This window comes from Lycorma delicatula, chromosome 1, assembly GCF_047948215.1.
Source record: "Lycorma delicatula isolate Av1 chromosome 1, ASM4794821v1, whole genome shotgun sequence".
Lineage (NCBI taxonomy): Eukaryota > Metazoa > Arthropoda > Insecta > Hemiptera > Fulgoridae > Lycorma > Lycorma delicatula.
Genome location: NC_134455.1, coordinates 307,969,012 through 307,986,680, shown reverse-complemented (window position 1 = coordinate 307,986,680; position 17,669 = coordinate 307,969,012). Strand labels below are relative to the sequence as shown.

The 17,669-nt window shown below is 26.9% G+C and overlaps 1 protein-coding gene across 5 annotated transcripts in view; it reads left to right on the top strand.

Annotated features, from left to right (window-relative positions):
- Positions 1–17,669, top strand: part of LOC142333637 (RNA-binding protein 24-B-like) — a 218,292-nt gene that overhangs the window by 152,920 nt on the left and 47,703 nt on the right. For all 5 annotated transcript variants that reach the window (XM_075381028.1, XM_075381020.1, XM_075380999.1 and 2 more), the window contains exon 4: positions 16,733–16,977. In XM_075381028.1, coding sequence (XP_075237143.1) covers positions 16,733–16,977 — 245 coding nt within the window. The remainder of the gene's footprint in view (positions 1–16,732; positions 16,978–17,669) is intronic.

Below are 17,669 nucleotides of genomic sequence, written 5' to 3'. Positions count from 1 at the left end.
TTTTTTATTTATTTTTTTTAAGGGAAAACCTCCTTTTTGCAGTTTTATTCCCATAACATTACCGCAAAAAATTACTTTTATTAAATTTTCAATAATATAAATTGTTTAGTTCCAAGAAATTTGTTTGAAATGACCCCGTTTCAGTGGCATAATAAAGTTTTTGAATCATTCTTCTAGCAATCTCAGTTAACACTCCGTATAACTCGTTTTATTAATAATACAACACATTAACGTTCTCAATGAAGTATACGTGAAGCTACAGGGGCTTATTCCTTTTATAGGCTTTCTTTTTCTTATATATTTTAATTTAGACCTCTCCAATACATAAATATAGACTCCTCTTTAAAACTACATAAATATGTATTAGAAGGAAGCAGAGCTATTGTTTTAATATATAGCTTATGTAAATTTGCAAGAAAGTTTTATTGCTTTATTTATTGTAAAAATATATTATTTTTTCAGTTCTGACAATTCTGATATTGAGCCAGGTAGATGACTAACAGACGAAAAGATTTGGATTTTATAGGTAAATCGGAAAAATTAATTAGGTTCCTAACTAATTTTTCCGATTTAAAAATCATAAACTGAAAGTTTCAGTATTAACTTAATATTATGAAGAAATATGGAACAATTTAATGACAAGATAATTTGTGAGGTACTGTAATCACCTTATTCCTTTTCTGCTAGATTTAATTATTTTCTCGATTATTGAATTGTCATTATTTAAATTAACTCAGTTGTGTGTATTTATGCAAAGTAAATTGCTTTTTTTTGTAATCTCAGTTATTAATTTGAGATATAGTTCGGGTTGAAATTTAAGGCTATAAAAAGTTACTATCTGAATGATTTTAGTTACGATATAAACTTCTTACAAATTTAATTATAATTTTTTTTTTTAACATTAACAATTTCATAAATTTTCCTTTATTTCCTTTTGTCATCTATCAGTCATTTAGCTGATTTGATACTGTTCTCTATTTCTTTCTTTTCTGTACTAATATTTTTTCTAAAAATTAAAATTAATTTTGCACTCTATATTTTCAGGTGTACGTTCGGTATATTTCAATTTTCTAATTTTTCCTCATACACATTCTGGTTTTCACTTTCTAGACATTCCTTAAATCATCAAATTAATGAAATCTAGATACTCAAAAATATCATTGAAAATATCATTAAATATGATGAAATATCATTAATCGAGAAAATAACATATCTTAATATAAAAACCAACAACATATTTTTCTTTTTACAAGTTTCTGCTGTAAATACTTTCCTAACCTTTTCGAATTAAGACACTTTTTCGTTTTAATTTAAAATTTTATCAGCCACTTAATTTTGGAATTCCTCTGAAACAGGACATTACAAAACAAAATTTTTATCTTCTAAATAAATTTTGTTTATCATAATAGTGCTGAACGTTCTAGATATCTACTGAATATTTTTAAAAAAGGGAAAATGTCTGAAACAGTCTTGTTAGATGATATTGAAAATATGTACAATTTAGCGAATCACAAACGTTTAGTCAGCAGCACCCCTTTTTTATTATTATTAAATTTAACCAGCTCTCTCTCTGATATTTTTTTGGCGTTAGTAATTCACATATAAGCACGAATGCTTGTGCGTAAAAATAAGAAAATAAAAATTTTGTACCTTATGAAATATGATATGCCTGACCGGGATTCGAACTCAAGACCTGCGGATGAAAGACACATATATATATACATATATATATATATATATATATATATATATACACATATATATATATATATATGTGTATATATATATATATATATATATATATTGATACAACTATACTATAATATATCCTTTCCTTTCTGTTTCAGAGAGACATGAAAGGTCAATGATCCGGCAAAATTTAGCATGTAACTTTGTGTTGGCATCTATTTCGCGTAATATCTTAGCAAGGGATTGACGTAGAGACTAAATTTTTTGTAGGATGACTTTCATAATGGGGCATTCAGTCCCCACTCCCTCAATAATTAGGAAAGTTAATCATTAGTAGTTATAATTATTATTTTGTTATAGGTTAGGAGTAGGATTTATTATTTTTAAAATAATTTGGCAAAAATCTTTCTTTATTTATTTTTTTTTAGTTGTTAGGGTGTTCAGCAGAGTTGCTGAATGTCATATCTCGATAAAACTATTTCATAATTTTTAAACTATTTTTTTTTCTATACAAGTAATATTTGCTAAAAAGAATATTTCAAAAACCTACCTCCTCACCAAAAAATGTTGATATACGAATTTTAACAGTTGTTTTCACTAATTAATTCTGTTCCGGCGAATTATTTTATAAATAAAACAATACTATTAATAATAATATTAATAATTTTAATTTTAAATATAATATTTTTTTGGAAACGAAGCTGGAAAAGTTATGCAATTTTTTACTGCTTTTTTTAACTTAATGATACATCATATTCAGTAAATTTTTCTATAATATTTTGAATTTTGTAGTATTTTAAACTAAAAAAAAAAATTAGCTGTCTGAAATAGTCAAAAATTACTTTTGGATTATTATTTATATAGAATAATATAACTCCATTTATTCAAAATGTCTAAACACAACAAATTAATAGACTATGTCGTCTTTTGGCACCCCAACCATCCTTCCGTGCGTATCACAATTTGAAAAAAATCACTGGCTTAATAATATATGACAGATATGACGGAAGAGAGGTTTCTAATGTATTTTCTGGCCATTACCGGCTGAAAAAATTGTAATGGTTTGCCAACATTTTAATTTGCAGTTATTTCCTGAATTCAAATCTGTAGATACAAAAATAAATAAATCAAATAATTTTTTTTTTTAAATAATAACTTTTTGATTATAAATTATTATTCGTTATTTGTAATAAATAATTAAAGTAAATATTTATTAATAACACTCCTTATATGAATTAGGAATAAGATTTATCATTCCTAAAACGGTTTGACAATTTTTTTTTTTTTAAGTTGTTAATTAGGCTATATATAACAGAAAACAAGTTAATTAGTTTTACTTAACTTCTTAAGAAAAATTGCCAAAGTTTTTTTGTCTCAGAAAACCACCCGTTATCTTTTCGCTGTAGAAAACTGAAATATCTTAGTCGGCTAAAAGTAAAAGTTAGTAATAGTAACTATAATAATTAAAAAAGAACATAGTTATTTGAAACAAAACTTCTTTTTATATATAATCTACTTTGTTGTACGTTTTAAATATAAATAAAATTCTTTATATTATTATTCATTTTCTGTTTTTTTTTTTTTTTTTTTTAAAGAATGATGAATATATAAAATTAATAAATCTCTTTGTTAAAGTTTTTGTTTTATTTTTATACACCAATGGTAAGATAATTAATTAATTAATTTAGCTATTTTCTCAGATTTAATTTTTGTTGGTGTAAATAACTGGAATGCGAAAAATAAATTATTTGGTAATGATTTTGGTAAGTAAATTAAAGTAGATATTATTTACTTTGTGATGATAATAATACTCGAATTTTTTTATTTATGGGGATGTCAATTTAATTGTGTTATTTTGGTGTTTATTTTTTGTTTTGGAAGAATTTTTTTATTTAATTTTTTTAAATACTTGTTAGAGGTTTTATTAGCTTACAAGAGTGTATGTTTAAGTGGTTATTACTTTTTTATAGTCGTGATTATATATCAGAAATACACGAAATATTTTTATTTTTAAAGGTTCTTCTACATTATCTGTTTATATTTTCTTCGTGGTTCATGAAACGGATTTGGCCCATTTCATCATACAGTATCATATCTATTTATTAGATGTTACGTGTGGACGATATCGAGTGTATCATCAACCGTCATAACTTGCGACAAATATAAGTGGGGACACGCTTTAAACGGGAGAAGATATTTTCTTTCATAAGATTTTATGCAATTAGGAATGAAATTCAAATATTTAATGGTTACGAGTGGTTAAAGTTTTACTGCACTTATTAAATCAAAACAAAAATTTTCCGTGCAAAAGTTACAAAGCACGAAAATCCTGTACTAGTTCATTTTTTTCAGTTTCTACTGCTGATGACTTGCAAAGTGTTGCTGAGTAGTTTAGTACGACAAGCCTGCGTAGTTAGAGCTCACATTACCTGATTGATGTCTTCATTTTGGGCCATAAATAAATTTATTTATTTATTATTTTAATTTATTTATACTAAAACTGATCTCAATATATTGCGTTCTCATTGTAAGTAATCGCTGGATTATTATTCATTAAAAATATAAAAAAAATTTGACTATTAATTGTAAAATAATACGACTTTTTTCTTCATTTTTATGGTAGTTACTTTACCAACAAGACAGGACAGTTTGAATTAGGAAACAAATTAACAAAAACTACCAACATCGCGAACTGTACATTTTATTCATGACGGTTATAGAAGCTCAATTTAGACTACAAGGGAAGAGTTTAGGCAGAATTTTTAACATTAGTAAACATTGGCATGGGCTAACGACCTTGCCAAAATAGAATTTGTTTAATTCTAAGTGAAGGTTGTGTTTTAATTTTAAATAGCAGCATTTTGTTCATATTTTTAAATCGAATTTATTAAAATTCGCTAAGAGAGCTTTGAGATTCATTGTCTGCTTGCAACTATAGTTCGAAAAGCAATTTTGGTTTATAAAGGTTTGATAGATGTAACTAATTCTCCCTTTGGATTTAATTTAAACGTTATTAACAGAATAACTACATACACAGAGGGGATCTAATCTCTTGGTATACGTATCATTTTTATATCTATACGGGTAAATATAAAATTCATAAAAAAATTTCGTTCAATAAAAATACCTACGGATTATTTTTTTTGGGGGAGGAATTCAAGATGATCAATAATTAGTTAATTCATAAACTAAATACGATTTCAGTACTTTTTGTTTTAATCTTTTAAATTTTAGCATCATTTTTAGATTTGTGTTTTAATTTTAATTAATTAATAATCTATTTAGAGACCTATGGGGTCTCTAAATAGATATAAACTGGAAATATGTATAAACTGGATGATAAGCAATAGTCGATCAAAATATAAATAAATAAAATTTTACGGGTAAAAGATATAGCATATTGATTAATTAAAAGAACTATTTTGAATAAGTGAAATTAAAAAATTTGAATTAAATTATTTCAATGTTTTAAAGCAAATGGAAAAAAAAATGATAAAGGACGTAGTAGCTAACAAGCTCGTCGTGTAATATGTGTCTACCGATTAATAACACTTATACAGATGAAACTTCGTCTGGAACTGTTTTTTGTGTACATATAGACATGCTTTATTTGACCTCACATGGTGGTTTATGAGTATTGTTACACCATACAGAGTGTTCGGCAGATTGTATAACTATTTCCCGCCATAGTAATATAACATCTTTTACTCCGTTTATCCGTGTAGTTAGTGAAAAGGTGAATCATTCTGTAAACGTTAATAATGAATTTTTATTCTGATTTTATATAATTTATACTTCAGCTAATATTCGTTTACTTTCAGACTTCAAAAACATTCATTTTGAGTGAAAAGGGATGAGAGTACTTTATTTCTACCTGGATTTGAAAACATTTCACTTTTAAGATTGATGTAAAGGTTAATATTTTGGTTAGAGACTATAAAAAGATATCTTTTTGAAGGACTTAGATCATCTGTTAAATGTGTGACGTACGAATATTATTATAATTCATTATTTAAGTAATAATTGAATTAATCGGCTTCTTTAAACATCTTAAAATTTTAAAAACCAGCAAACCTGATTATTGAATAAAAAATGTTAATTTTTTTTCTATTTCTTAACTTTATATCGCAACAATTTAGTTTTACTCTTAAAATATCGTAAAAATTTATAATTGCTCATTATTATAAATGATAAAATAACTGGCCTGTACGACTATCATAAAGATAATTTAATCTGTTGAATTTTTATCAGACTGTTATTATGAAACAAAATCAAAGAATTAAAATTAAAATGTAATCGAAAAATGTGAAAATTTTAAAATGAATTAAGCTTATTCTCATCATTAATTTTGAAGTATTTAAATTTTGAATAGATAATAGATGACAGTATGGAAAATGAATACTCAGTAGTAACTATGAATTAATTAAAATAATGGTATAGTGAGATAATTTTAACCAATGTAATAAATGATGAATATTATTGTCCCTTTATTAAACCAAAGTGACGTTATGTTGTAACAAAACAAAATATATCGTAACTCAGTAGATACGACATATTAATATTTGTTATATAGATTTTTTTACAGTTTAGATAGATTTTCTAGTTTTTTTTTTTAATAATAAAACACCTGTAATTTTTACAGTTTTTTATATACTTTCTTTTAAGCAAATATACTGAAGAAAATTTTATTTTTTATTTACTCTGTAAGATAATTCAGGATTAAACAGGTACCATTCTGAAGAAAACGAATATTTGCTTCGATTATTCAGCTAAGTATATTAAAACCAGTACCTTTGAAAAAAAAATCAACTGGTTTTCATGAAAAAAAGGACCAAAAATTGAAACAGAACACCGATTAACGACTTCCTTCAATTTTTCTACAGTTCTATACAAGCAGGAAAGAAGACAGTTTTTTTTTTTTATAAGTAGAAAGGTTGTTTTATACATACAAATGATAAAAAGTTGTAAGTAATATAATCGTATGATCGTGCTTCCTAAAGTTTTTCATTACATGATCCCTAATAAGTTTGCCATTTTTTTTGCTGTCTCCTGACACATTAACAAATTTCTGTAGAGATTTATAATATTAAAACATTTTAGAGATCAAGATTTTCTAGATTTTTTTAATATCAATCTAGAAAAATAGTGTTTTTTTGTAAATGATTATATTTGTAAAAAAAGGATTTTCTATGTAAATTTTAATAACTTTCCAGTATCTATGAAAGTAATCCGTGACAATTCGTAATACATTTTCACATTATTGATCGCAACAGTAATTCAATCTTCATCTCGCATTTGGATTTAAAAGCCTGTTTTATTATTTTACTAAAGTGGTACAGTACAAAAATCAAAACTGAACTACCTGAATATTTTTTTAAAGATTCTTCTTTGTTTTTAATAGGACTAACAGAAACTTGCATTTTTTATGCTTCAGTAAAAAAAAATTATATATTTACTGTAGCTTTCCCATTTTATTTCGTCGTATTATACAGATAACAAAAGTATATAATATTTATATTTAACGTATTCGTATTTTAACAGTTTTGAATACTTATTTACATTTATTTTAATCGTATTATATTTATATTTATTTGAACCTAAAACGTACTATTGATAGTATAAATCAATCTTCCTTACTGGGTACGTGTAGGTGTTTTATTTACGAAGAAAAAAAAAGGTAACTTATTCACACATCTGTTCAGTATTTTCTATGAATTTAAAAGTGTAAATACCTGATGTAAAACCAAATTTGCTTTATCTGAGGGCAGGTCCATCAATTCCCTTTTCACATTCCCTGTTATGTACGTTAGGTGCATAGTTAGGAGTATCCTCTTCCATGACTGCCAGCATTTCGAGGGTAATTTATCTCTCAAGTCAGGTCCTGTAACGTTGTTACTGTTGACAGATTACTTTAAGCAAAATTTAATCTATATGTGATGTATAGTATGCATGTATATATTAGGATGTTAGAAGATCTGGCTGTAATAAATTTTTGACAGTTTCCGATTAAAAAACAATATCTTTCAATTATCTTAACCGCCGCTTCAAATCCTGCAAATGCCGATAGGATAGGATGTGATTCAGCATCTCTAGACGGTTGTGCTTCTTCATTCAGGATAAAATAAGCCTTTAATTAAAACCCAAGAAATATCGGTATTCTTCAGTTACAAAAGAAAGATGCTTGGGTTTCCTTAAGGAAAACATTCGCTCATCTTCAAAATTATTTGGAGAAAAAAATTAATTAGTGTGTCACATTACACAACACACCATTTCAGGATTGGATAGATTTGTAGGGTAACTGAATTATAAAATTTTCATCTAGAATCACCCCACTAGAAGTTACGGGTGCCCATTATTTTATATCGTGTGTGCTTGATTTCCTTCAATAGGTTGAAAATTCTTAGGAAGAAGTCGAAGAATAATCAATGGATCCAGTAGTAAATCCTGAAAAATCTTTTCCGCATAATCCTAGAAAAATTAGTTGTTTTTTATAGAACAATTAAAAGTGGATTTTAAGTCAATAATAATATTTATTTTTGTTTAAATTGAATTATTATTCAAAATACGTATAAAGCCTCGTGACCTTCCTAGAGGTATTAGTCACATCTTTATAAATGTTTTATTGACAAAACAAATTTCTAAAATCTTTGTCGCTATACATTCATAAGTTTTGTAGTAAGGGTGTTTTTTATGCTAATATTCACAAATTTCATCTACGAAAGTATTTTTTATACATTTAATTTATTTGAGATTATGAGCCAAAAAAAATTCTTATGGAAATATCTTGCAGTTATAAAGCGTCTGTCATTGGTCTGCAATGTGGTTATTTTTAAGGTATTATTATATTTAAAAAATTTATGTCAGCTTTTCTAGTAAATAATAACCTGCCTATAAGGAATATTATTGTTTATGATTACACGATACACCAAACCAAGTTAAAATTTTAATTTTATTTATTTTTAACCGAAAGAATTTTTTTAAACATTTACTTTTTGTAAAATTGTGATATGAAAAAAAACTTGTTTCATTGTTATTTAAACAGAAATGAAACTTGATGCATGCTTCTTTTAATATAGTATTCTTTTATTTAAGCTAATATTAAATTATATACTTATTTTAAAATATTGTTTTTTTTTTTATTAATATACGTTGATATTTTAATTTTTTTTCTTTGTAAATGTAATGTAGTGTTTGCTCTGAATTGACTTTGAGGGCAATTAATCAACAGCTGATGGTCTTTTCTTAACCTGCTTGATTTTTTTTTTTGTATTATTTCACTTTCTTTTTTTAATTGTTTTCTTCCTCTGCACAAATTTAACATATTTTATTTTGTTGTATTGTTTTTTTTTTATATGTTTACTAAATTCATAAATTTGTAATATTAAAAAAAATTTATTTGTAAATTTTATTTTTATATCTTATTTTAACTGTATGTTAGGAGTATTTTTTTACAAGTAAATGTGAATTTTTTTATAGATCTAAGATTTAGATTGTGCAGTTTATATATTTTTTTATAATATTTAAACGTAATCTTAATATTTTTTACCAGTGTGAATGGAAAAATTAGAATAAAATGTATCTATTATTTAAATTATTTTTGTAGATTGTATTAGCAGAAATATCAGTTAAAGTTGTAGTTGTAGTAATAAGTTATTGAAAACTGTTTAGGAATAATTTGCTCTTATTTAAATTTAAAAAAAATTAAATCCTGGAGGTTTGGAGACTCGAACCCGGAACTCCAGATAAAAGGCTGAGACTCCACCACTCCGCCATGGAGATCGGCGGAGTTGATTTCTAATATATCTTTTTAAAAATAGTTATATCGCCGATTAAAATGGTTAACCGCTTTAATCGATAATAAATAGAATTTATTTTGAAAATAAATATAATTTTACAAGTTTTGTAAATATTTTATAAGACCTACATATCCAGGATTAAATTAATTTATTGTTTTTTTATTGTCTAAAATGGATTAAACCGTCGATTAATGGTATGCATTAATTAATGGCATTAGCCATTGATTAATGGCATGCTGTATTTAAGCTAAATACAGAATGCTATTAAGATTTTAAAACAAAAAGCTCACTTGGTTTTTTTACTCTTCTAGCTAAATGATTCAATTTTTTTAAAGATAACTCTCATAAATGTTTTCAGATTGTACTAATTACAAGTATTAAGTGACATTATTTTTTTCCGATAACAGTTGGTATTAAATCTATTCCTTTTTAAAGTGCTTTCAAAAATTGCTTCCACAAAACTACAATATGTATCACGAAAGAAAAAAATTAGTCGATGTATCTTATGAACTGTCACATGGAAAAAATTGAATTTTTATGCCGCCCTATAACTTATTCTTTTCTGCGTTATTGTTAATGGACTTAAATTTGTTATAAGAAATCGATTCACAGCGCTACTAGCAAAACAATTATGGAAACAGAACAAGGACTGTCATGTATTCTACGCTTATATGAAGTGATGTACTAGCAATTTTAATGGTAAATTTTATTTCCTTCACAACTTTTTTCCATCTAATTGTTAATAGAAATTTTATTACCTATTGGCAACAGCAGTTAACGTCTTTCTTCTTAAAGGTCTTTTTTCGGTTGCGAATATAGTCCAAGCAAGCCTAAGTGATAGATAATAATTTTTCTGCCCAAAACCATGGCTTTCTGCCCATTTTCTTTCATGAAAGAAAATACGTTGTAATGAACTGTATTTCTGTACTTTCCCCTACAGATTAGACAGTTTTATTTCATGTGCCTGCTCATTGTTATTATTATTTTATTTATTTGTCATTTATATATTGTTTAAATCGTAGTATTTTTTTTAAAATTAGTTAAAGATAATAATAAATAACTTGATTTCATATTCAGATTACGAATACTTAAAAAATATTCAGTTTTATCATTACAATTATAAATATTATTTTATATTACCAGCAGAAATAAAATTATTTTATGAAAGTATTTAATGAAGATATTTATTTTCAAGACGCAAGTAAACGAGAGAGGCTATGGATGGATGATAATTATTTTCTTTTGTTATGTCTATAAATATAATTATTTAATGAATTTATTTAACCAACAACCAAGTAAAATTATTAAAATAGCTCATTGCATTATTTAAAACGATTAGAAATAGTCAAATTAATAGTATTTCTACGGCTCATTTAAGCTTTTTGAATTTACAAAAACGTTGATACGGTATATTATTATTAATAATTAAAATGGCTGAATAGATATTGATTTTAATATGGAATAAAATTAATTTAATTTTTCCAATTTAGTTGAAAATATTTTTTAAATTAATAAAACTTAAATAATTTTAACTGTATTTCTATACACTAAATTGGCAAAGGAACCGTTCCTAAACCGTAAATAATAAAATAAAAATCTAAAGGTTAATTTCAGTTGTTAAATACAGTCAGTAGAGGTTGAAAAAAATTGGTAAGAAAAAACTATAAATGAATATTAAAAATAATAATAAAATATACTTACGAAACACAATGAAAATTTATAAAAAAAAGAAAAAAAAAAAAGAAAAAAAAACAACTCAAAAAGAACTGTACAATACAGTACAATCCCAGTTTGACAAAAGGACGTTCAAAAAAATAAAAGGAAGTATAATATTATTTGAAATGACAATTTTTTTTTTTATTTTGTTGTATTCCGTAAGTATTGGTTTCCCCTTTATTTTTGTTATTAACAGTTTGTAATATCTTTATTACATTTTTTTTTATGCTTATTTTCACTGAATATGACTGTTTAACAATTCAAGTGTACATCAAGTTTTAGATTTTTATTAATATTTTATTAAACGGTTCTTGAACATTTACCATGGCAAGTTTATTAAAAAAAAGCCGTTTAGCATGCGTTTTTAATTGTATTTAAACTTTATTCACAAAAATTTAAGAACGAATATAAAAAATGAAAATGGTTCTAATAGCACGATTATGTTACGTCTTATATTACCGTCGTCAGTACTATTTTCAAAAATAAATTTTTTTATTTAAAATACATTGTCATCTTGTGTGCGGCAAAATTTACTTCGAGCGATGGCTTAGGAACCGGTCGGATTGGGAAAAAATTTATATTTGGAGTACGGTCTACCGAATAGAAAACTACTGTACCATATCGATAAAAATACTGCAATCGAAAGACTAAACAGAATTACTTAATCTACTAATATTAATAATTTATCGCTTGCTCTACGCTTGTATTTAAATTGTGTAAGATGGTACCAAATAGTTTCCGGTAGTTTTATTCACTCTAATTTTCAAGATGAATCATTATCGTCTAAAGAAAAATCTATAAAACCAACATTAAAATTAATATATAAAACCAGGATAAAATCTATGCTGCTATTGGCTTTAAATTAGGTATAAATTATATTTTGAAATAATGAAATCAAAGAGTATAAAATGTATCTCATCAAAGGTCTTTGGTGTTTCCCCAAAACATTTATTTCAGTTGATATGTATTTTCCTGTTATGACTATCCATTAACACCCAACAGTAACTTCCCTTGGAGAAAAGTTGATAATTTTATTACAAAATAATTGCAAGACCGGTCTCATGTTTCCTTTTGTTGCTTTCAAATATAAATGTATCAAAATAACTAAAAAAAAAAAAAAAAAGCTGGCTTACTAGTAAAAATGAAAGTTTATTATACGTATCTTATCTTTTCTTTTCTTACTTGTAATGAAACTCTGAATCTAGATAAAACCATGCTTCATTAGAGAACTTTTCACACCTAGTAAATTAATTTAGAAGGTATTTAAAATTATATAATTATTTTGTTTTTCATATTTGAGATTTCCGTTCTGAATATATTAACAATTTTAAAGAGAAGTGTTTTATTACACCTGTTGTATTCTCTTAGCTAAATAATTTCTGATAATTATTTAGCTAAGCTCTGGGGAAATAATTAACAGAAATTATTTCCCCAAACTGTATTTTAAAAAAATAAAAACTAACGGACAAAAATTAAAGCAAAATTATTTAAAACAAACTTGGTAGAAAACATTTTTCAGACTTTTGATAGGGTTGTCTTCTGAAAATAATATTTGTTGATAACTGAATTCCTTGGAAACATTTGTAATAATTACGAAACGTTTTTGAGAAAAACATAAAGTTCTCAATGAAAGTGGGCTATAATTATTTGTTTGTGGTTTATATTTCGAGTTGAATGAAATTTATAAGAAACGTTCAGTTTATTTCGACAGTATATTTAGGGATGTAGGGTGACTTTTCTAATCAGGGAAAGTAACATTCGTGAAATTTAATTTTAATTTTGCCAGTTAAATAATATGAATTATTATTAAAACTGTTTTGTCTTTTTTTAAATTTCTTTGAAGAATATTAGGAAGAGAAAATTTAAATCGAATGGGAATTCGTCAAGAGTTTTCCTGGAACTCTTTGTCAACAATAATTCTTAAATATATTTTACTTTATTATACAGTGAATTTTGAGGCTTAGTAGATGTAAAAAATTATGAATTATTTACCGAGCGAGAAAACAGAATTAATACAAGATCAATAATAATTATATTTCGTATGTCTTGATTTATAGTGTCATTAACTCGTATTCTCACACTATTGTTTTCTATCTATTAACGATTGTAAATGATCTTACCATGTTGCAAAAGAAAGAAAAAAATTAATTTAAAAAAAGTAGAGTATTTATCATAGTTAAAGTCTGATTTGATAAATATTTCATTTTAATAGCATACTCTTGACTGGAAACTGCACAGATCGTACTAAAATATAATAAATGTCATAAACCATTCTCATGAGTTTATATTCGTTCTTTGATCTACCAGATATAAATAAATTTATAAATGAATTTATATATATATATATATATATAGAGTGTATCACGAAGTTCTCCCGGGAGTCCTGTGCTACTATACTATAACCTATGCTATTCGTGAAAATAATAGAAAAAGTTTATATTGTACGTCCTAAAATGCTTCGTTTGTGAGTTACGGCTAGTGAAAGATTTTGCTCGGATTTCTGCTACCCCGGTGAAATGAAGTCGTTCTGAAATTTTTAGGACGTTAATTAAGACACAAAAGTGGTGATTTCTTATGGTTTTTGATCTGAAAAATAAAAAAAATTAGTCCCAGTACCGTATCTGCAGTAGTATTTGAGAAATCTGGGGTTGAAAACCAATAAATTTGGGTAAAAAACCCTTTTTAATGTTGATGTACAATAACTTTGTTAAATGAGTAATAAACACATACAACGTTTAACCAATCTTATAGAGAATTTAATTCTGAACAAATTGTGTAATATAAGTTGAATAAAAAAAAAAAACCTAAAAAAAATCTAATTTTATTTGAAAATAATACATAACTACTTTTTTCAGGAAAGTAATTTTTAACGGAAACAAAAATCAAATTCTTTTTTGGGGATGTGAAAAATTTGTAAAACTAATTCACTGTTAAAAAGTTAAAAAAACTGGAAATTACACAATTGTAAACTAAAAATAAATAAGTAAAATACTTAAGATAATGCTTTGTTTATCAACGACAGAAATACAATAAATTATTTGAAAAATTATTATTTCAAAGTTGGAAATAAAATAGCAACTGGTGATCAACAATGTGCTATACTGCATTAGTGTTTAAATCATTTTGTAAGGGACATTAAGTATATCGTATTCTGTAGACTGTGCTGTCTTTAGCGAAGGTTTTCTGTGAATTTTAGTTAGAACGTGATCAGTTTGCCATTGAATTAATGTCGTATTTATTTACAACAGAAGAATATACTGATACCGTATTCATTTTGGGTGTGAGTAACGGTAATGGTACATTTGCTGCAGTAGAATATGAATACTTTTTCCGAATTACAGGATTCCCGATCACAAAACAATTATCGCGACTTTTCGCAATATTCGGGAAGAGGACTTTTCGCAATATTCGTACCAGCTACAAATCATCTGTCTAACACAAAGCTGAAATTATTATTGATGATTTCAGCGCAGTCCAGGCGTCAGTCAAGTCAGACAAGTTTTATCATAAACAGCTAGTTCAATATTTACACTCAGGAGACGGTTCGTTTCGCTTGGAGTTCTGTAACTGATGGAGTACAGATCGACAATTCTGCAAGTATGTTTTGTTTACCGACGAGGTAAATTTCACTCGAGATGGCGTCAACAACAACGCAATGAGCATGAACGGATAGAAGTAAATCCTCATGAAACGGTGGAAAGCAATTTTCAACACTGATTTTGTGTCAATGTACGGTACGGCCTTCTTCATAATCAGCTGTTTGGATTGTTCATATTACCTGGACACTTAAATGCTGAGGTCTACTTGCACTTTCTCCAAGAATTTCCACAGCTGATTGGAGGTGTAGCTCTACTGCTGAGACACAAAGTTTACTTCCAGTACGATGGCGTGCCTTCCCAGTTCTTTTGTACCATTTCCACTCACTTAAATCATCAGTTTCCTAAAAAATGGAATGGTCGTGGAAGTCCACATTTCTGGCTACCAAACATCGCCTGATCTGACAACACCTTTAGATTTTTGCGTCTGGAGATGGATGAAAACTGTATACAAAACAAAAATACATTCTCGTGATTGTCCGCATTATGGATGAGGCTGAACAACTCAAGGACAGCCATGAAGAACTAAAAAGAGCTACAAAAGCGGTACAGATCCTTGTCTAGAAAGGTGTTGAAAGTGGTGGTGGGCCATTTTTGAACATTTATTGTAAACTGGTACGTATTTGGTCTAATGTACTGTTTCTAAATAAAATTCGAAATGTTTTATTCAATCTAACGTACACCATTTTGTCAGAATCAAATTTTTTACAAATTTTGTTGAAAAGTTTTGTATGTTTATTGCCCATCTTTCAAAGTTATTGTATTGTACGTCAAATAAAAGGCAGGATATTTTGTCCCAATTTATTGGTTTTCATTCCAGATTTCTCAAAAACTGCTGCAGATACGGTTCTGGGACCTATTTTATTCGACTTTTTATGATCAAAAACCATAAAAGATCACTAATTTTGTCTCTTAATTAACGTCCTAAGAATTTCAGTACGACTTCATTTTACCGTGGTAGCTGAAATCGGAGAAAAATCTTTCACTAGCCGTAACTCGCAAACGAAGCATTTTAGAACCTATGTTTATATGATATTTTTCCATTATTTTCACTAGTAGAATAGGTTATGAAATTACCGGGTCAACTTCGTGATACACTTTGTATATGCTCTAAAAATAATAGATGTATGTCTTTAAATTTATTATATACTGTTATTTATAAAAATGAAACTCAATACATCACGTTTCAATATTTTCTTTGACCATCAATATAAATAAAAAAACCACAAACTAAAAAAAAAAAAAAAACAAAAAAAAGGTAAAAAGGACACATCTGCGCGCGCGCGCGCGCACACACACATTTGACAGGCTAAGTTCATTTCAGTTTGAAGTAGAGTATGTGTGTCTTTACAGTACAACTTTTTCCTGTTTGATTGGTAACCTAAAAAATAAAAATTATAGACAATACTGAAAACATATTGAGTTTCATTTATAAGCATTTTTTTTTCCACTATTTAAAATAACTAAAATTAATAGAATCATTAATGATTAATGATTGTGCTTTAGAAGTATATATTTTTATTGTGATATCTTAAGCAGAAACTATCATTTTTGTCTAATTAAAAAAAAAAATTAAAATTATAATAAAATAAAGGTTTGTGACTTTATCATCTATTAAAAACAAACGAAAATTATGAAAGTAAGTTTATTTGTGCAAACTATTTGAGAAGTATAATAATGACGTAGGAAACCATATTATTATTAAGTTTTTAATTCCTGTATTTACAATAAATTTAAAATTATATTTTTCTTAATTAGTACTAGACAAAAAAATAATATTAGGGAGCATTTATAATAATGTTTGATAATTTTCTTTTTAATTATGGATTTTTACGGGTGAATGATTGCATACAATAATAGTTTATTAGCAGTAGTGAAATTATATTCATAAATCTTTTTACGTATTTTGTATTTAATAAAATTGGCTTGTTACAGGGTACCTCCAAGTTATGTATATCAGTCTCCCTATTTGAGTGCTGCTGCTGCGGCCGCAGCATCTCCGGGGGTGGTATCACTGCCCCCGGCACCGCTGAGTCATGCTGCCGCTGTTGCCGCCGCCTCACAGTTTTATGAGTATCAAAACGCCGCTGCAGCCGCCGCCGCAGCCGCGGCCGCTGCAACTTCCTACCCCGGCCAGTACGCCAACGGATTCGAGACGTACCCCTACACAACCGCTACCGGTACGCTCTCTTAAATAAGCCTCTTAGAATAGCTCGCCAGAATTAGCTTGGCCGCACGCTACTACTGTAATTTAACTTGCGTCAAAAACCATAAGGATGACAAAGTAAAAATAAACTCCGACATTCGCTGCAGACTTCTGTTGTAAATCTTTCTCCCACATTTTTATTTCGTCTATCCAAGTGTTATTATTCCGTATACTAAATCTGTGATCTTTATCGCATGCTCATAACAGTCTAATAATATCTTCAAAAAGTATTATTAACCCGTTATTATTGTTTCGTAACATCTAAAGTGTCACTTAAATTTTGCGTTGTATTATAAACACTCCGTTTGAGCCTTACTTTTTTTGTATTTATTTATTGTCTAATAATATAACAAAGTAATTTAATATGATTTCATATACATCATTACCTATTTTTTTTATGACGTAACATATTTTCTATATAACGTATTTAAAATTTAAAAAAAAAAAAAAATCCCATAGCATTTTATAGAATTACTAATTTGCTCATATTATGCAATGCATTGCTTTGTATGTGAACAAATTTAATATCAGATTAAAAGTTATCAACATATCGTTCTACATTGTTTTTCTTCTGCAGTACAGTTAAATATTAGTTCTTTTTAAATATCATCTCCAGAATTTATTGATAATAGTATTTATTTTAAGCTCTAATTCATTTTTTAATGC